General features: G+C 63.6%; 3 protein-coding genes across 4 annotated transcripts; 2 read left to right on the top strand and 1 right to left on the bottom strand.

Moving 5' to 3' along the window:
* Nucleotides 1–4,824: 4,824 nt before the first annotated feature.
* Nucleotides 4,825–6,090, top strand: EIF1 (eukaryotic translation initiation factor 1). Its single transcript, XM_071577314.1, has 4 exons — nucleotides 4,825–4,992; nucleotides 5,328–5,491; nucleotides 5,566–5,667; nucleotides 5,870–6,090. The coding sequence occupies exons 1-4, from the start codon at nucleotides 4,962–4,964 to the stop codon at nucleotides 5,912–5,914; spliced, it is 342 nt and encodes a 113-aa protein (XP_071433415.1). The 5' UTR covers nucleotides 4,825–4,961; the 3' UTR covers nucleotides 5,915–6,090.
* Nucleotides 6,091–9,124: 3,034 nt separating this feature from the next.
* LOC139682688 (gastrin/cholecystokinin-like peptide) lies at nucleotides 9,125–9,569 on the top strand. Its single transcript, XM_071577181.1, has 2 exons — nucleotides 9,125–9,359; nucleotides 9,445–9,569. The coding sequence occupies exons 1-2, from the start codon at nucleotides 9,161–9,163 to the stop codon at nucleotides 9,567–9,569; spliced, it is 324 nt and encodes a 107-aa protein (XP_071433282.1). The 5' UTR covers nucleotides 9,125–9,160.
* Nucleotides 9,570–9,777: 208 nt separating this feature from the next.
* On the bottom strand, nucleotides 9,778–16,696 carry HAP1 (huntingtin associated protein 1). Of its 2 annotated transcripts, XM_071577178.1 has the most exons (15): nucleotides 16,569–16,696; nucleotides 14,611–14,687; nucleotides 14,383–14,499; nucleotides 14,178–14,278; nucleotides 13,817–13,925; nucleotides 13,607–13,685; nucleotides 13,374–13,504; nucleotides 13,222–13,296; nucleotides 12,990–13,127; nucleotides 12,841–12,908; nucleotides 12,589–12,756; nucleotides 12,107–12,420; nucleotides 11,802–12,020; nucleotides 11,475–11,577; nucleotides 9,778–10,784 (listed from the first exon to the last, which is right to left on the bottom strand). In XM_071577178.1, exons 1-15 carry the CDS (start codon nucleotides 16,663–16,665, stop codon nucleotides 10,394–10,396), a joined length of 2,187 nt encoding a protein of 728 aa, XP_071433279.1. In that variant the 5' UTR covers nucleotides 16,666–16,696; the 3' UTR covers nucleotides 9,778–10,393. The 2 variants fall into 2 exon arrangements, with proteins under 2 accessions (XP_071433279.1, XP_071433280.1); XM_071577179.1 differs by lacking the exon at nucleotides 11,475–11,577 and having other exon boundaries at nucleotides 10,652–10,784.
* Between the last annotated feature and the right edge of the window lie 1,615 nt (nucleotides 16,697–18,311).

Below are 18,311 nucleotides of genomic sequence, written 5' to 3'. Positions count from 1 at the left end.
CCTGGCCTGCCCCTTCTCTCTGCTCGAGTCAGCAGAGCAGGGACAGCTCTGTCCTGTGCTCCTCATTTCTGCTGTTGTTACCCCAAAATCTCCTGTCCTTTACCCTCAGGTCAGTGAGAGGTGGATTCAGCCCAGTGCCCACTCCCTTTCACACCAGGACACAGTTGGATGCCTGAGATGTTTGGCAGCTGGGCTGGAACCTCCTCGGCAGGGTAGAGCAGTAGGGCAACCACAACCTGGGCTGAGGGGCACATGGCAGTGCAAGGTGAGCACTGATGTCCCAGGGAGGGCAGGGGCTACTCCTCCTATGGGCAGGAGCTGCTGCTCTCATGAGTTCCCAGACATGGAGAGTTTCTCAGCAAAGCTCATCCCCTCTGCCCTTGCTGTGCCATGACAGGGGACTCTGCTGTGATCCCAGTGGTGCCAGGCAGATCAGCAGCATGAGGTGGGCATGAGGACACCCCTCCATTATGGGGTGGCACTGCATGGCTCAGGCAGAGTGGAAGGGCAAGATGAAAGCAGGGGACTTTGGGGGACTGTGGCAGCTGTGTTGGCCTTCCCAGAGGGATCACAGAGCCGAGCCCGACTCCTTTGCCCCTTTCTATGGCACTGGAGCCGCTCTGTGTCCCATGGCCCCGGTCTGACAAACTGTCTCAGAGCAGGACGTGTCTGGCAGGAGCGGGTTCACTGGCGTGTGCAGACGATCCATCCTCCTGCCCGGCGCGGCCAATGCCGAGGCTCTGAGTCAGCTCCGCGTTGGATACGCCCGGTGCCGACAGCTCCCGACTCCCTCAGGAGGGATGGAATGAAAACACTGGCATGGCTGTGCCTGTCCCAGCCACTCGAGAGTTCCTCCATGCCTGGTGTGGGCCCTCCACGCCAGAGAACCCTCCAGCCCTGCTGGCTATCACCAGGGAGGGCCAGCGCTGCCCGGGGCTCCCCTGGCTCTGTGGTGTCTGCAGCGCAGAGCCCGCGCTGCCCCCACCCTTCCCAGTCCCTGCGATCCCTGCTCCGTGTGTGCTCCAGTCCCCAGCCAAGGGACAACCCCGACAGGGTGGACAGTTCTTTGATGTATTCCCTGCAATGAGAGCACGGAGCAACATCTGCACGGGGCACCCACCTCAGTCGGGGGATCCCTGTGGGTGCGGGACAAAGCTCATGGCAATGACATGGGCACTGACTGGGGCTGCAGCGGCGGGCACAGAGCACCCTTTCTCTGCTGGGAAACCGTGGGATCCCCAAGACCCTGGAGAACCCTCTCTGGGAGAACCCTCTGGCACGGAGGGACAGAACTGCGCTCTGCCTTGCTCGCTCACAGGTACCAGCAGGGAGCAGTGGGCAGGCTGAGCCGCGTCCGTGCCCGCCCGCCTGCCCCGGCAGCACAGCCCGTGCTTGGAGCTCTTCTGGCACCTCGCGGAGAGCAGCGGAGTCACAGCAGTGCAGCAGGGAGGGAGAGGCCCTGCCGGGGAAAGCAGAGCTGAGCAGTGCGAGAGAGGGTGAATAAACACCTTAACCGAGTGGTTGTAACACACCCGGAGCCACATCGATGCCGGGGGGCCCTGGGTTGACAGGAATCCAGCTGTGCCCCCTGCCAGCCCTTGCTGTGAGCACAGGGCAGAGGGGCTGTGACAGGGAGGTGTGTGGGACCCTCTGAGTGTCTGTCACAGCATCTCCAGTGCCTCCATCACGGAGCATCCGACAGCTGGGACCTCGGGGAGCAGCCAGTTCACACAGCACCTCAGGGTCTGCAGACGTTGAGATGTGAATGCCAGGAACAGCTGTGTAGCAAAAGGGAATGTGGGACCTGAACAGGGATTCCTCTGGCCGTGACAGCTGCGCTCACCCGGCCACGCTGCTCCTTCCAGGAGCAGGTTAGTCACCAGGGCTGACGCCTGTCAGTGCTGCCTGTGCTGATTAATGGGATCAAATGCTGTACATCAAACATCCAGCTCATCCTGAATCCCGTCTGTGAAGTCACACAGAGGCTTCAGGAAGGATGTTGGAGGAGAAAAGCTGGTTTCTAGGAATGTCCCAGGCCCGAGGGCATTGCTGAGCTGCAGGAGAAGCAGTAAAGTCAAATGCCAGGATGATTCCTTCCTCTTTTCTGCCCTTCCCAGGTGTACTGGGAGGCACCAAGACTCCTCACCTCAGAGCACAGGGGGAAATGGCCTTGCAGGACCCAACAGGGAGAGACCTGCAGTGACCCTGGGCTGGTCACCCACCAAGGGCCACCGGGAGCCCCCAAGGGTGCTACTGCAGGACCCCCCAAGGGTGCTACTGCAGGACCCCCATGCACAGGGTTGAGCTGCATCACCCTGGGCTCTCTGGTCCTGTTGTGCCACACACATGGGCACATGGGAGTTCCCCACTCCCGAGACCCCCAGGACTGGCAGGACCACAGTGCTGGGCAGGCCCTGCCCTCGCCACTCGCTGCCAAGGGACACAGTGGTGCCCAGGAGCCACCCCCAGCCCTCAGAACGACTGTGCCTTCCAGTGAGCAGTGCCAGCGCAGGTGTCACAGGACACAGGTGGCTCTGGGTCCCTCTGCTCCTCCTGCTGCCCCTGAGCCCACACTGGTGGGTCAGCTGGCCCTGCCACGGCCCCGCACACAGCCCGGGGGCACAGGGGGCGATTGTCTGCCGGGGCTGGGCACAGGGGCACAGGGACACAAGGGCACAGGGACACAAGGACACGGCAGCAGCTCGAGGCTGCTTCCAGAGCTGCTCCTGCAGGAGACCAGCATTGCCACCTCGTGGGGAGCCACGAGCGGCACCTCCTCGGGCAGGGCAGGTCGGGACCAGCACCCAGAGATGGGCAGAGGTGAGGAGGGTGCAGGGGGCTCAGCCATAGCCACTCGTGACTGCAGATGCCAGCTCTGAGTCCTGCTCTGAAGGACAAAATCTGATGTTAACCCTTCCCTTGTGGTGCTCAGCCCTCGCCCAGCGATGGGCTCGGCTCTGGTGCCTGACACACACTCCTCTTTTGGTGCTGGACCAAAGGCTCTGGTGGGCAGCAGTGCGGGCACGACCAGGGTGTGCCACAGGGACACTGTGGACCTGAAGTGACACTGATAGATCAACTCTCTGGGGCATCTTGGGCACTCTGGCTCAGCAGCAGGGCTGGTCTGCCCAGAGCTGACACCAGACTGGAGGTACCAATGGCTCTGCTCGAGTGTTTGGTGTTGACTGTGAAAAGCAGCCCTTTGGCTGCACGAGGACTTGGAAATGCCTCCAGCAGGGAGGTGCAGTGCAGGCCTCTAATTGCTTCCCCTGTCTGGCTACTCCACCGTGTGGCTGCGAGAGAGGGCTCCTTCTATGGGAGAGGAGGAGAATCTGAGCAGGAAAAAGGAGAGAGAGCAGCCATCTGCTTGTTCATGGTGGTCGTGGAGCAAATGCACATTTTAATGAAAATCTGAGCCAGTTCTTCAGCTGATCTGTCACAAACAGAAGTGTAAAGTGCTTCAGAAACAGAGACACTGAAATATGGCAGCACAAATGACCCCCTGCCTGGTGCAAGAGGAACCACTTGCCTTTATCTTAAATAAACCCCCTAAGAATGATGCAACATCAGAGCATGTGGCAGCTTCCAGAGCCACAGATGGCAGCACAGCCAGCTGCCAATAACCTGCCAAAAACCTGCCAAACCCACAGTGTGCCCCAGAGATGGCACCAGCACCAGGCAGGGACACCTGCACAGCAACTGAGGCCACAGAGAGCACAATGGAGCTGAGGAGCTGCAGGCAAGTGATGCCCAGCCCAGCAGGTACAGCCCAGCAGGCACAGCCCAGCAGGTACAGCCCAGCAGGTACAGCCCAGCAGGCACAGCCCAGCAGGTACAGCCCAGCAGGCACAGCCCAGCAGGCACAGCCCAGCAGGTACAGCCCAGCAGGTACAGCCCAGCAGGTACAGCCCAGCAGGCACAGCCCAGCAGTCCCACATCTCCCAGGGATGACATTCCCACCCCTGTGCACCTCTAACTTGCTCCCAGAGGAAAGTTCATGCTCTGGCTGGACCTGGAAGGCCTTTGATGCCGATAATTGTGTAGGGGATTTACTGTTCTTCCTCTCTGGAGTCTCGGGGTATTTTTAGCCCCTGTTCAGGTCTCAGTGGGGTGGGATGTCCCTGTGCCTGCAGCCCCCACTGGGCTAAGCCGCTGTGGACAGACCCACCGGCCTGGGGGCTTCACCCACAGCAGGGGTGCCACGTCTGTGTTGGCAGCTCAGCCTGAGCACCCAGCGCCAGGCCCTGGGCCCCCAGCCTGGGACTCAGGAGCAGGATTAACCCTGAGCCCACCAGTCCCCACTGCCCCTGCTGCAGGCCCTGGTGGGCTCACGGGCCCGGCTCCTGGGCACACTCGTGTGCCACCCGTTACCGAGCCCGGGCAGTGCCCCTTGGCGGGCACCGTGACTGGGCTCGGGCTGCGCTGGCCCCGCCAGGCCATGGGGGCCCGGTGATGGGGGAGTCCTGAGGGGATTCTGGGGTTCCAGGAGATTTGGGGGACACGTTGAAGGTGTTTGGGGCGCCAGGAGGGCCCTGGGGAGCGCCAGGAGGGGCTGGGTGGGCACACCGCGGGGATCTGAGAGGTTTGGGGTCCGGGGGGTCCGCGGGCCCGGCGGGGGGACCGGGCCGGGCCCAGACCCGCACTGCGCACGCGCCGCCCCGCGCGCCGCCGGCCCCCCCCCCCTCCCGCGCATGCGCCCGGCGCCCGCCGCGCCAGCCGGGGCGCGGCCGTTGCGTCCCGACGCCCCCGCGCGGCGACCAATCACCGCCCTCGCTCGCCGTGCGCGCTGACGTCACACGAGCGGTATATAAGCGGGCGGCGGCGGTCCCGCCCCCCTGACAGCGCCTCGAGCCGCCGCCGCGAGAGCATCCTCCGCCCGCGCCGCCGCCACAGCCACAGCCACAGCCGCCCCCAACGCCGCCAACGCCGCCGCCTCCGCCGAGGGAAGGGAAGCGTATCGTATGTCCGCTATCCAGAACCTCCAGCCCTTCGGTGAGGCCTTTGTGCGGCGCGGCCCGGGCAGCGCGGCCCCGCCCCGGCCCCGCCCCGTGGCGCAGTTGCGATTCCGGCGGTTGCGTCAGCCGGGGGGGGGGGGGGGGAGGGCGGGGCCCGGCCGTGATGGGCAGGCGGGGCGGCCAATGGGGTGGGGACAGGGGCGGGGCCATCGTGGGGCGGGCAGTTGGGGCGGAGGCGGGGCCGGCGGGTGACGGGCGGGCGCGGCGGCCAATGGGGCGCGTTCGGCGGGCGCGGCGGCCAATGGGGCGCGTTCGGCGGGCGCGGCGGCCAATGGGGCGCGGCGGGGCGGGGCCTGACGGCGCTCCCCGCAGACCCCTTTGCGGATGCAAGTAAGGGTGATGACCTGCTCCCGGCCGGCACTGAGGACTACATCCATATAAGGATCCAGCAGCGCAACGGCAGGAAGACCCTCACCACAGTCCAGGGCATCGCGGATGACTACGATAAAAAGAAACTGGTGAAGGCCTTCAAGAAGGTGCGTGTGGGGGCCGGGCAGGCCTGGCAGGGGGGGTGATGTGGTGCTAAGGAGGCTTTGGCTCTTTGCTGCAGAAATTTGCCTGCAATGGAACTGTGATTGAGCACCCCGAATATGGAGAAGTGATTCAGTTGCAGGGTGACCAGCGCAAGAACATCTGCCAGTTCCTCGTGGAGGTAGGACACCCTGGGGCAGCTGGTTCATTCTGTTCTGCCTCAGTCCTTGCTCGAGGCAAATTCCACCCAGCGGGGTTTGCAGTGGAGTCTCACCTTCCTTCCCTGCTCAGGGGGAGCAGGAATGTGCCCATTCTGGGCATGGGTGGTGTGGGGAGGCACAGAGGCCTCGCTCTGTGTTATAAATGGGTTTTCTGTCTTGCAGATTGGACTGGCTAAAGACGACCAGCTGAAAGTCCACGGGTTTTAAGTGCCTGTGGGCCACTGGAGCTTTATGCAAGAAGATTTCCTTACCATGAAATACCCACCTGTCCTTTGTCATAAGTTTAAAAGCAGCCGGTTTGTGTAATGTAACAATCTTAGGTCCACTCTCGAGTCTGGACTGGTGTAATTGGTGATGTAATAAACTGACACGAGCCCATGCTATCCCGTCTGCCTGTCCCTCATTTCCCAGAGCTCAGGTGGGCAGTGGCCCCGTCCAGCCTGGAGCCCAAGGTACCAGCTGTGCCCAGCTCGGCCCAGGGACCGCCTGCCCGGATGGCTCCTCAGTCCAGCTGCACTTCCAGCGTGGAGGACGGGAATCCTGCCCTGCCCAGCCAGGGCCCCGAGCTGAGCTGTGGCACGGGGACATGGTGCTGTCCCTCTGGGCAGTGCTGGCTCCCAGTGGCACAGGGATTTGGGGAAGCTTGGCTTGGAACAAGAGTGGCAGAAGAGTGAGTTGGAGGCTGGCTGGCTGCGGCTCAGGTGCTGGTCCTGGCGAGCCCTGAGGGGCCAGGCCCGGGAAGGAACCATCCCAGGGGCTGAACTTGTGACAAGTGATCAGTGTTGGACCAATGTGAGGAGCATTCTTGTAGCTGGAGCTGCAGAGCTTTGTGTCCATAGCACTGCTGCATCATACCCTGTGCAGTAAGAACAGCTTTGGTTTAATTTTTAATGTTTTATGTAATGTATTTAAAGTCTTATTTAAATAAAACTGGTTTTCAAAAGCCCGTGCGTGGTGGGTTCCATCACTCCCTGGAGCCAAAGCACTTCCCTTCTCCCAGCAGTGGTGTGGGCTCAGGGCTCAGGGGCTGGTGGGATTTCCTTCTGCTGGGGGTCTGCAGGGGCCTGGGGCCTGTGCCCCCCTCTGACGTGCTGCAGGCAGGGGAAGCTGAGCTGTCTCGGTCCTGTCCCTGCTGCTCCTGCCCAGAGCTGAGGGAACAGCCTGGGGGTGGTGGATGCTGAGTCATTCACTGCCTGGGCACAGTAACCCTCGAACCAGCTCTTGGGCTTGTGTTCCTGGCAGTGCTGTGGGCAGGATCAGCACTTGTGCTTCCTGAAAACCACTGCGGGGAGGAGGGGGAGGTTCCACCACCCCGGTCAGGCTCTGCCTCTGAGCTCCAGTCAACAACAAGAACAGAGTCTGGTGGGGTGAAATGGCAGTGGCAGCTCTGAACGGGGTCTGGCAGTGCCTCCTGCACGAGAGCAACATGCAATGTACTGAAATCTGAGTGCACAGAAAATGCCCAGGTTTCCCTCCCTGTTGTTCCTGGGCGGGTGGTGGTGGGTGTCCTGGGAAGCTGCTCCCACCCTGGCACTTCTCATGGCAGCTCAGAGAGGTCACAGCTGCTCACCCGGTGCCACAATCCCCCATCTCCCCCGGGCTGGCAGGAGCGTTGGGTTCACTCTGCTGCTGCTTCCCTGCCAGGAGACTTTGCTCTTGGAAACCAAATTGCTGCAATTAATGCAACGCAATGAGTGCACTGAGGAGGGAGGTGACCTCCAGCCCTGCCTGTACCTCAGGGTGACCTCCAGCCCTGCCTGTACCTCAGGGTGACCTCCAGCCCTGCCTGTACCTCGGGGTGACCTCCAGCCCTGCCTGTACCTCGGGGTGACCTCCAGCCCTGCCTGTACCTCGGGGAGCAGGTGCTGCAGGCAGTGACCTCCATCCCCGTGCATGGACAGCCGGTGGTGGCAGCCCCTGTGCTCATCCCACGGTGTTTGTGCTCACAGACTGCCACAGCCCAGTCTCTGCTCCGATGCTGCTCCAAACATCCCCATGCTCCTGCCTGTGCAGGGGCTGTTGGAGCACACCTAGCCTGGGTTTCTCCTGCTGGCTCTGCCCTCAGGAGCGCTGCAGGAGGGAGGCACCACCTGGGTCAGTCCCAGCCGGGCAGGGCGAGGGGCGCGGGTCCGTTGCTGACCTGCGTCAAGGGGCTGCTCCACCCGCAGCCCTGCAGGGAGTGGCTGCTGTGCCCGGCACCCTGATGGCTCATTTGGTCCAGATTGAGCCATTAAAAGCCAGAAATTGGAAAACAATCTGTTTGTTCCTCGTGCAGGGCGCTCGGTGGGGCGAGCGATCGATGGCTGCGGCCCGGCCATCCAAAGCCCATTTGTTTTGTGGTGTTTGAGCAGCCCTGACACCGATCGTTGGGAACACGGGGACGTGGGACACGGACACGGCCCAGCCCAGGATGTCACTCACAGGATTTATTGAAGGAGGGAGACAAATGTTCTCTAAAATACGCCAAGAGGAGGGTCAATCCGGGCAGGAGGAACCATTGATATCGAACGAGGATGTGGGTGGCAGCAGAAGGTGATTTTCAGGGGGCTCTGGCAGTGAGTGGTGCCCACCCCTTCCATGACACCCTGTCATGCTTTTTGGGGTGCAGGGAGAGGCCCAGAGCTGCAGAATGGGGCCTGTGTGAAGGGCCTCACACACACACACACACACACAACCCCTGGCTGTGTGCAGCCCCCAGCAGGGACCCCAGACACACGTATGTGTGTACAAACATGAACACAGATAGGATGGAGGTAGATGTGTGTGTGTGTGTACAGACACACAGACATAGTGTATGTTTACACACCTCCGTGGGTGGGTGCAGAGCCACCCCAGGGTGGGGCAGCCACGGCAGTGCCTTTAAAAGCAGGCCTGAGCCGTGGTGACCCCAGAGAGAGACACCCACTGGGACACCCCCGAGACACCTGCCAGGACACCCCACTGGGCTCCAGCACCTGCAGGTGAGTCCCACAGGGCTCTGCCACTGCCCAGAGGTGACGGGGGGCCAGCTGGGAGACAGGGATAGAGAAGACTTCGTGAGCAGACAGGAAGCATGGAGGGGACTTGGGGACCCACTGGAAGGGACACGGGAGGCCTGAGGACCAGCCATGCCCTGGGGATGAGCACCCTTCTCACCACCTGTAGGAGTTCTAGGAGGAGCTGGATGATGCTCTTTGCCATACCCTTTAGCTTTTGGCATCCCTGCTGGGAGCAAGGAGTGGGACTCAATCCTTATGAATCCCTTTGCCTTGACTTCTATTCTAAGGGACCTGGGGACCGTTAGCCAGGAAAGAGGGATGGAGAAGACCTGGGGAGCTGACAGGAGGGATGAAGGGGCCTTGGGGGCCCACAGGGAGGGACAGAGGGGACTGTGAACTCCCTGCAGGCTGAGCATGTCCTAGTTCGGGAGCTGCAGCCCCTCTGCTTCCCTTCCCCCTCAGTCTCTCCCCAGCCATGAAGGTGACGCTGTGCTTCGGCCTCATCCTCACCCTCTCCGTGGCCTCCTGCCTGTGCCGGCCGGCGGCTGAGGCACCGGGTGCCATGAGGGACCCCCACCAGCGCCCCCCCAGCCTGGTGCGGCGCGACTGGCCCGAGTACCTGTCCCAGGAGCAGCAGCACCTCCTGTCCCAGTTCCTGCCCCACGTCCTCACAGGTACCGGGAGCTCAGGGTGGGCAGCCCCTGGGGGGCACAGCCTGGCTCCCCGTGTCAGCTCTAACTGCTGCCCTTACCCTGGTAGAGTTGAACAACCACAAGGGGCTTGTGCACGAGGACGAGGGGCTGGAGGCCCTGCACGAGCACTACTACCCCGACTGGATGGACTTCGGCCGCCGCAGCGCCGAGGACGTGGCCGACACCGTGTAGCTGCTGGGCTGACCACAGAGCACCCCTGCCCTCAGTGCGTGTCCCTTCCTGCAATAAAGCTCTGGCACTATGGCTGCTGCACTCACGGCTGTGCTGAGAAGAGCTGGGAGGGGTGGGCAGGGGGCTTTTCCTCCCAACCCCACAGGGAAGTGCAGGGCAGAGACCCAACCACACACAGCAGCAGACACAGCACACAGAAATTGCTCTGTGACTTCACATTTATTTGCCAGGGGACAGGGCACAGCCTGGGGTGAAGGATGTGGCCGGTGGCAGCAACAGTTGTGCCCCAAGAAACACCCTGAGCTGTGTGTGCTGCTACTATTGCTACTCAGTGAGTGGGAAAGAGTTTAAACCACAATTCTCTTTAAAAGCCAGTCGAGGTGCTGGCCAGGGGCCCAGCCTGAGTTGTGGGGTGGGGGTCTCCTCCTGGCAGAGGCAGGTGCCCCAAGGACCCACCTGAGCATCACCCTTTGCTGCAGCATCTGGAGAGCCCCGAAGGGCTGAGCTGCCCCTCGCACCTTGGACAGGCTCAGCAGAAGCAGGAACAGTTTTTATTGCCAGAAACTGGCTCCTATGAAGGGTGCACAGCCCCCAGCAGGGACAGGGGCAGTTGGCACCCCCTGCACCCCCCTGCACATGGGGAGCAGTGCTGGGTTCTGTCCTTGCAGTCAGGGCAAAGTGCCACACAAATGCCGAAGTGCTGCCGGTCCCAGGGCAGCTCCTGGAGAGAAGGCTGAAGCCTGTCCTGTCTCCATTTCCCCATGGATGGACAAGGAAGAGGATGTGTGTCACTCTGAGCCTGGTGGCTCCACAGCAATGTCATGTCAGGGTACCCTGGGCCCCCTGGGCCCTCTCTGTGCATAGGACATCTCCCCTCTGTCCACCACCTTGTCCAGCCCCAGGCGCCGCAGTTTCTCCACCAGGTTCCAGCTGAAGATGCTGCTCCTGGGCAGGGCTTCGTCCTGTCCCTGGGGCACAGGGAGGGGCTGGGGGTCAGCGTGCTGGGAGTCCTGGGAGCAGAGTGAGGGGGCCCACCACAATCCAGCTCCTGATGCTGAGTGGGAATCTCGTCCCAGCAAGAGTCTGAAGAGTCCCACAGGGGTGCTTGGGGGTCCAGGGTGAAGCACCAGGGTGGGAGAAGACTGTTCTGGTGAGGGGCTGCTGAGGCTCAGCCCCTCAAGGGGCCCACAAGAAGGCACGACGGCATGATACAGACTGGAGGGGAAAAAAGAGCAGAAGTGGAGGTCAGTGGGGACCCTGTCCCAGGGGATGCTGCTGCAGGGGCCAGGAGGGCCTGGGGCAGAGCAGGATCCCCTTTTCTCCTTCACCTAACAAGCCTTGGGCTTATGGGAGATTCCCATGCTGCAAACTGCCCAAGCAGGACTGGGACATGGTTCCTGCTCCACGAGCAATTTCCAGAGTGCAGGCTTTTGTCTAACAGTGAACTCCAGCTCACATCAACCCCCAGAGAGCCGGGGGGGTCTCATTAGGGTTAATCACTGGTACTCATTAATGCAGGGTCAAGCCCAGCACCCAGCTGAGGAAACGTCCTGGCTGATGCCCAAGCGTGGAGGGAGGAAAGCTGAGTCTGTTCCCTGCAGAGCCAGGAGCCCACGCTGCCCCCGGGGGTGACCCCCCTCAAGAAGGCTCTCCATCCCCTCAGGGTGCTGCAGCACAGGAGGGGGCACAGGGAGGAAAAAGAGTGGTCCCAGCCCCCAGGGAAGTGCACGTCCCCGGGCACAGAAACAGCCCAGCAGCAGATTTGGTGGTACTTCAAGCGCCGGCATTTCTCAGAGCATCAGGGGCGGCAGGTGGCTCAGCCCGCTGCTTCCCCGAGGGCACAGGGCCAGGCAGGGCAGGAGGAGGAGAGAGTTTGGGCGGCACAGCGGGGCTGGTGCACCTTACCTGGGTGTCACCGTGGTGATCGCAGTGGTGGGGTGGAGGATGTGGCAGGTGGTGATGGTGAAGGTAGACGGGGTCTGGGGGAGGTTGTTAACAGAGAGGAACACTGGAAGGGACAGGAGACAAGGGGTCAACGGGGAGGGGGAGCAGGACACAGGCAGAGAGCAGAGAAAGGCCCTCGCGCAGCTGCGGGCAGAGCGTCCCCGTGGGGACGGGGAGGTGACAGGGACAGGCTGCTGCAAGAGGGGAGAGCGCAGGGGACAGAGAGGGGAAGCCTTGGCAGGAGGATGGGAACGTCCCGGGGGCCGCGTCCCCTCGCCCCGCCCTCACCCCGGGGGCGCTCCTTGGTTTTGGTGGGTGTTGAGGTAGGGAGGAGCTGGAAGGAGCTGGTGTCCACATCATCCTCCTCCAGGTCATTGAGGCTGTACACCTCCTCCAGGTCGATGTCCAGCTGCCTGAAGTCTTTGGTGAGCACCCCAGGGCGGGGCACCAGGATCCCGCCCAGGTTGGGCTGTGCCAGCTGCTGCCAGTGGTGGAGTGTCACAGAGCCTGCAGGGGGACACAACCGGGGGTGCTCAGCTGGTGTGGTTGAACCCTCGTGGCACCTCCAGCTCTGCGTCCCCTCTGCCCCTCACCTTCCAGCGGCTTCACGATCTGCAGTTTATCGGGCAGGTATGTGAGGGAGCCGAGGGAGAAGCTGGAGGCGGCGGTGAGCTCCGAACCCCCCGAGCAGCTGGTGCCGGTGGAGACGACGCTGTCGTTGGGGCTGAGGACGCCGCTGGAGCTGGCCCTGTCCCTCAGTCGCCAGAGCTTGCGCTCCCGCTCGGCCTCGAAGAAGGAGCGCTCGGAGCATGAGTGGCTTTGCTGCCGCACCGACAGCCGCTGCACCGCTGCCTCCAGGGCCTGCCGGCCCGGCGCTGCCCGGGGGGCTCCGCCGGACCCCTCGGCCCTGCGGGTGGGCACAGCGTTAGAAGCCCAGGCTGTGCCAGACTCACAGCCCTCCCTGCCCAGCCTGATTCCTGCTCCGGTGTGACCAGCAGGTCACCAGCACTTCGGCTCCTGTGCAGGGGCAGCCGCTCGCCCACCCGGCCCCAAGTAAGCCCTCCCTGGCACTCACCGGGCACCCTCCGAGCCAGAGCAGCTGGTGTGGGGGGTGCTGGCCCCCCCAGAGTGGGCGGCTGACAACTGCTTTGAGCCCGGCACGTGGTGGGGAGACTCGGAGCAAGACTTGGCTTTAGCCACCTGGTTCACCGCCTTCACCGTCTCGAACACGCGCAGGTAACTCCTGTGGGCAGGGAGCGGTGGGGTGAGGCAGCCCCTGAGACCCCCAACCCACGGCACAGCACGAGCCACCGATGCCAGCGCTCACTTGGAGTCCGAGGAGGAGCTGTCAGTCCTCTTCCTCATCATCCCCTTGATCTCAGCCGCCAGAGAGTCCTGGGGACAGGGGGGACACAACATCAGCAGAGGGCAGAGCAGCAACACCCCGGGCGCGCCGCCCGGTCCCCGGGCGCTCACCACGGGCAGGAGACTGGCTGCGCTGTAGCGGCTCACGGTGCTGTTGGGCAGGCTGCGGCTCCGCAGGCTCTTCACCTCCTCCTGCGCCTCCTGCAGCATCCCTCCGCACTCCGCGTACTTCTCCTGCAGGTCCCGCAGCTGCGGGAGACGGGCACAGCTCAGGCACGGTCCCGGGGGCAGCTGGGCAGGATCTCCCACCAGCCGGGGCCCCCGCGGCCCTCCCCGCTCTCACCTCCATCCGCAGCTGCTGCTGCACCTCCTTGGCCGCGCTCAGGTGCTGCTGGAGCTCCTCCACCTCGGAGCCGTACTGCGGGCAGGAGCGGGCAGGTCAGGGCGCTGTGCCAGCGTCCCCCCCGCCGCCCGGCACAGACAGGGCACCCTCACCGTGCGGCACTTCTGCTGCAGGTCCGCGACCTGTGCCAGGAGCTGGGTGATCTCCTCCTGCTGCCGCGCCGCGTCCTCCGCGCGGTGCGCCAGCTCCTCCGACAGGTGAACGACCTGCTGGCTCGCTTCGGCTGCAAGAGGAACAGGGTCCGTCACCGCCCGGGCACGGCCCCCGGCCCCAAACCACGCACAGGTGCTGGGCACTGCCTGGAGACCTCCCCAGCCCCACGTACAGAACTGCTCCACGCAGTCAATCATCAGCTGCTGCTCCTGGTCCTCGTACTGACAGGTCTCCGTGGCGATGTTGGTGGCCTGGAGGAGGGTTGGAGGGGCTGAGCGTTTTGGGCAGGACCTCCCACCTCCCTGGGGGCCAGCTCGGGTCCCTCTGCAGCGAGCAGGGCAGAAGTGGGCACCGAGGGCATCCGCCAGCTGGTTCTGCCCACCTCCATGCGGAGCTTCTGGTTCTCCTCCTCCAGGCACTTTAGTTTCTGCTGCAAGGTGTCGTACTGAAAGTATTGCTGCAGGGACAGCGAGGACTCCTGCCGGCGCAGCCTGGGGGCAGCAGGGGTGGCACTGAGCACCCGCAGTGCTGGCAGGATGGGACTGCCCCCCAGACCCCTGCCCACCTCCCTGAGCTCCCAGACAGGGATCTGCAACAACTCAGCTGTGTGGGGTTGGACCCACAGCCACTGAGGGAGGGAAGTGAGCACATTCAGTGCCACCCCAGGGCTATTGGCAGTTCCTGCCCAACCCACAGGAGCAACTCTGCCCTGGGTGAGCGGCAGAAGAGGGACTCCCACTCACGGTGTGGAGGTGGTGGTGGTAGGCTCGCTCTCCTCTGTTGTGGTGGTGTAGAAGTGGAGAAGGTCATCCCTCATGGAGACCTCGTGGCGCAGCTGTGCAATCTGAAGAGACAAAGGGCTTCAGGACACAGCTGAGGGGACCACAGCCACCCCTGGGGGGGGCACACAGGAGGCCAAGGCCTGGAGCTGTGCCCAGGAGCTGTTACCTCCTCCTTGGCCAACTCCAGCTGCTCCTCCAGCAGCTCATTGCGCTCCGTCAGGCTCCGGTTCTGCTTCAGCAGCGACTGCCCAATGCGAGCCGCTAATTCCAGGTCCCGCTCCTTCTGCAAGGAGCAGGTCTGCCTCAGCTGGGACTCATCCCTTCCCCAGTCCTTACCCACCCCTGTGCCCCACAGTCCCCCCAGTCCTCACACAGGTGGGGTGGTCCAACATACCTCATCCAGCAGGTTGGTGACGGCGTCGATGTCGTGGTAGGTCTTGGTGATCCTGACCACCCGCTCAGCACACAGGACTGGGGGAGACGGCCCACAGGTGAGCCCCCACACCGAGGGAGCACTGGCCTGGGGGCTCAGCACTGTCCTCCCACTGCCCCCACTCTGTGTCACCACTCTGCCCAGAGCTGCATGGCAAAGGGAACAGGAGGGAGGCAGCACAAGGCTGCTCCAGGCTGGTCACCAAAAAGGACCTTTCATCTGCTGGGCAGCACCCGATGTGGTGCCAGGCAGAGGCGGGCAGGGATCCCCACAGCCATGACAGCATCATGGGAAACACAGGGCTCACACCTCACCCCCAACCCTGTGTGCACCTTGGGGTGGCAAGGAAAGTGCCGAGCCCCCACCACCCCACACAGGCACAATGCCAGCCCCACCACAGGATGCATGGATGGGAAGGAGGGATGGGGAAAGGCCAGCAGTGGAGATGGGATTGGAGGTGACATTTCCAGCAGAAAGCAGGCTGAAACTCCAGTATAAATGGCTGTGGGTGGCACCGTGCCGAGCCGGGCTCACAGGCAACGTCCCCTCCAATCTGTCCCCAGTCCCCTCCCCCAGTTCCCCCCCCCGAGGAGCCAGCCCTGCCCTAGTTTCTCTCTGGGGGAGGGGATGCTGCCTCCTGCACCCACCCGGTGCCCCTCCAGCTGCACAACACAACGAGCCACACAGCGACAGGGGCAGAGGCAGCTGCAGGCAGGACGCTGTGGGGACAGGCAGCTGCCCCTCATGCCAACACCACCACACTGGAACAGGCCACAGCCATGGCCCTGCCTCCCCCGGCCGCTGGCAGGGAGAGGAGGTGCAAGGATGGAAATGTCTGTCCCCCTGGTACTGATCCTGCCAACTGTGCCCACAGGAGCTGCCAGGCAGTGCCGGGCACACACCCAGATGGCAGCACTGGAGCTGTGTGGGGACAGGGAGCCAGGAGGCTGCACCCCAGACCTTGCTTACACCCCGAGACCTGCCTGTGGCCCTCACCCTGCCCACACCACACAGCACTCCCGATGCCCTTTCTGTGCTCCACTGGCCCGAGGGTGTGTGCCTCAGTTTCCCCTGGCAGAGCAGCACTGGCAGCTCTCAGGGGCTCCACCCGTGTCCCCAGTCGTGCAGACGAAGTGGGTTAACGGGGGAGGCTCAGCCACACAAATCCCATTAGGCTGCCCCAGCTGGGGTTGTATAATGGTGAGCCTGTTGTCATGGCAATGCCCCCGCTCGCCACCCAGGTCCCGTCCAGTGCCCACTACCCTGGGTGCTGCCCCACGCCCCAGCGGGCACGCACCCCAAACACGTCCACAGGACGAGAGGCCAACCCCAGCCTCAGCCTCAGCTCCCCCCTATACACCCCAACAGGGCCCGCTCCCCGCGGGGGTCCCCAACTGCACCTTGTCGGGCCCCTCAGCCATTAATTGGAAATAATTAGAGCATGAGCATCGTTACGGTTGGAGCGAGCGGCTGGCCCTGAGAGACGGGGGCTGCAGCGCTGGCAAACATGTAAACACCCATCTGCAGGCCCGACGCGGCGGGATGCGGGGACGTGCGGGATGCAGAAGGGGAGGACCCCCATTCCCACGGGAGAAGGGACCCCCCATCCCCACGGGCAAACGCAGCCCTGGCGAGGCGCCTCACCCAGTCCCTGCACCCGGTTCCCGCCCCCGGAGCGGGGTCAGCTCTCCTTAGAGTCGGGGTGAACCCGGGGGTCCCCAAGGGAGCGGGCGGTGGGTGCCCGGGCCGGACAGGGGCTGCGGAAGCGCGGCGGGGACGGCACCGCCCGGGGAAGACCCCGCTCTCACCGCTCCGGACCAGCCCCGGTCCCGGCGGAGATCCCGGGCCCCGTCGCTCCAGACCAGCCCCGCTGCAGCCCCAACCCCATCTCCGGGGCGGGACCGCCCGGACCCCCTCACCTTCCTCCAGCTCCCGGGCGATGGGGTCGGCGCTGCCGCCGCGCTCAGCGTTCCCGTTTAACTCGTCGTAGGCGGCGGGGCTGCTCCAGATCTCCATCGTGCAGAGCCCACCGCAGCCGCCGTGCCCACCCAGCCGTGCCCTGCCAAGCGGAGCCGCTGCAGCCTCTCCCTCCCCTATTTATAGGGTCGCTCGGCCGGCGCGCACCTGCCCAGCGCGTCCCCCGGCGGCGGGGCCGGGGCCGGGACTGGGGCCGGAGCGGGCGGGGCCGGGCGGAGCGGGGCGGGGGGTTTGAGGGTCGGAGGCTGCCAAGGCTGCTCGGGAGTGCCCACTCCCCCCATACCCATGGATCACCTCGGGGATACGGTCTCCGTCCGGCACCGCGGGACGGGGCTCTCGGCTGGGGCACCCACCGGGACAGCCCTGCTCAGCCCCGGGTGCTGGTGCCGCTGGGCTCTGTGTCCCACCTCAGGGCTCAACTCATGGACACGGCGGGTCTGGGCACATGGGTCCCCAAGGGTAGTGATGAGTGCTGAGGGGACAGTGGGGGTTCCCAAGCAGCAGTTCCACAGTGCTGACCCCAAGGGTCACACACAGACAGCAGCTTTTGGCCTTTGGGAGGTGCAGGGAGAGGTTTTGGGCCCTTTATGGAAAGCTGTTCATGTTCAGGGCTGGGGTCCCTGTGAGGGTCAGGATATGCTTCTTCTGGCCAGCTATGCTTTGCCACCCCAGGCCCGGACCCCCTGTCATCACAGTCAACACAAACCCTGCACATGCAGTGCTGAGTGTGGTGCTGGGACCCACAAGGGCTTTTCCATCCCACTCAGCACTCTCTGTCTCTGAGCATGAGCTGACATGAGCCTGGCCCCCTCCATACCCCATCCAGGCTCCCTGCCCTCTCTGGCTGGTACTCTCAGCTCCCCACAACCACTCTGGTGCAGTGGCAGCACAGAGGCGGGAAAGCTGAATAAATCATGGTGTGCTGAATTATGGAGGAGCTGACTGGCACGTAGCACAGACTGTGTGGGCAAGATGCTGGTAATGCCAACACACACTTTGCCTGTGCCTATCACCTGCCCCAGTGCCCTTCCTCCTTAGCACCCAAATAACGGACGGATGGACATGGCTGGAGCTGCCCCTGACACAATGCCTTCCTTTGCCTGCTAGACCCCCACCTGCTGGAATCCTGGCACCAGCCATGTCCTGTTGTAACCACTGGACCCCTCCCAGAGCAGGGGCTGGTGCAGGTGCCCTCAGTCCCGGCCTCTCCTTCTGGCACTGGTGTTTCCCCTGGTGAGGTCAGGGACACAACCAGCACTGGTCACCCACCCCCAGAGACCCCAAGGGCTTGAGCGCACACCTCTCAGCATGGACAGGCAAGAGCTTCTTCCTAATCCCCTGGGCCAGGATTTGCTCCTCTGGGCAGGTCCCCCGTGTCTGCACAAGCAGATTACAGGGGGCTATTTCTGACGGCAGCTTAAAGGTTTGGGTAAAGGGATGACGCCATGGGCCCCCTCCACACCAACACACTGTCCCCGTGGCACTGGCACCTGGGGAACTGTGACCCACGGGAGTCTGGCACAGAGAACAGCTGGTGCCATGGAGCAGGGATGGGGGTGCCAGGGTCCTGCAGAGCCGGGTGCTCCCTGCCCTGTGGCACAGACAGAACCTGGGGCTCAGGTGCCCTTGTACTGTCACTGCAGGGTCGGGGGTGCTGATGGCTGGGGGGCTACACCCCAGTGCCT

Source organism: Pithys albifrons, chromosome 25 (assembly GCF_047495875.1).
Source record: "Pithys albifrons albifrons isolate INPA30051 chromosome 25, PitAlb_v1, whole genome shotgun sequence".
Lineage (NCBI taxonomy): Eukaryota > Metazoa > Chordata > Aves > Passeriformes > Thamnophilidae > Pithys > Pithys albifrons.
The sequence above is the reverse complement of the archived record's forward strand: the minus strand, read 5'-3'. Positions and strand labels throughout refer to the sequence as shown.

Excerpts from the sequence above, each read along its gene's own strand:
- EIF1 (XM_071577314.1), top strand. The coding sequence starts at position 4,962 with ATGTCCGCTATCCAGAACCTCCAGCCCTTCG. Across the intron at positions 4,993-5,327 it reads CCAGAACCTCCAGCCCTTCG|ACCCCTTTGCGGATGCAAGT; the intron begins GTGAGGCCTTTG and ends CGCTCCCCGCAG. Across the intron at positions 5,492-5,565 it reads TGGTGAAGGCCTTCAAGAAG|AAATTTGCCTGCAATGGAAC; the intron begins GTGCGTGTGGGG and ends TCTTTGCTGCAG.
- LOC139682688 (XM_071577181.1), top strand. The coding sequence starts at position 9,161 with ATGAAGGTGACGCTGTGCTTCGGCCTCATCCTCACCCTCTCCGTGGCC. Across the intron at positions 9,360-9,444 it reads CCTGCCCCACGTCCTCACAG|AGTTGAACAACCACAAGGGG; the intron begins GTACCGGGAGCT and ends TTACCCTGGTAG.
- HAP1 (XM_071577178.1), bottom strand. The coding sequence starts at position 16,665 with ATGGAGATCTGGAGCAGCCCCGCCGCCTACGACGAGTTAAACGGGAAC. Across the intron at positions 13,128-13,221 it reads AGCAGCAGCTGCGGATGGAG|CTGCGGGACCTGCAGGAGAA; the intron begins GTGAGAGCGGGG and ends CGTCTCCCGCAG. Across the intron at positions 11,578-11,801 it reads AACCAAGGAGCGCCCCCGGG|TGTTCCTCTCTGTTAACAAC; the intron begins GTGAGGGCGGGG and ends TGTCCCTTCCAG.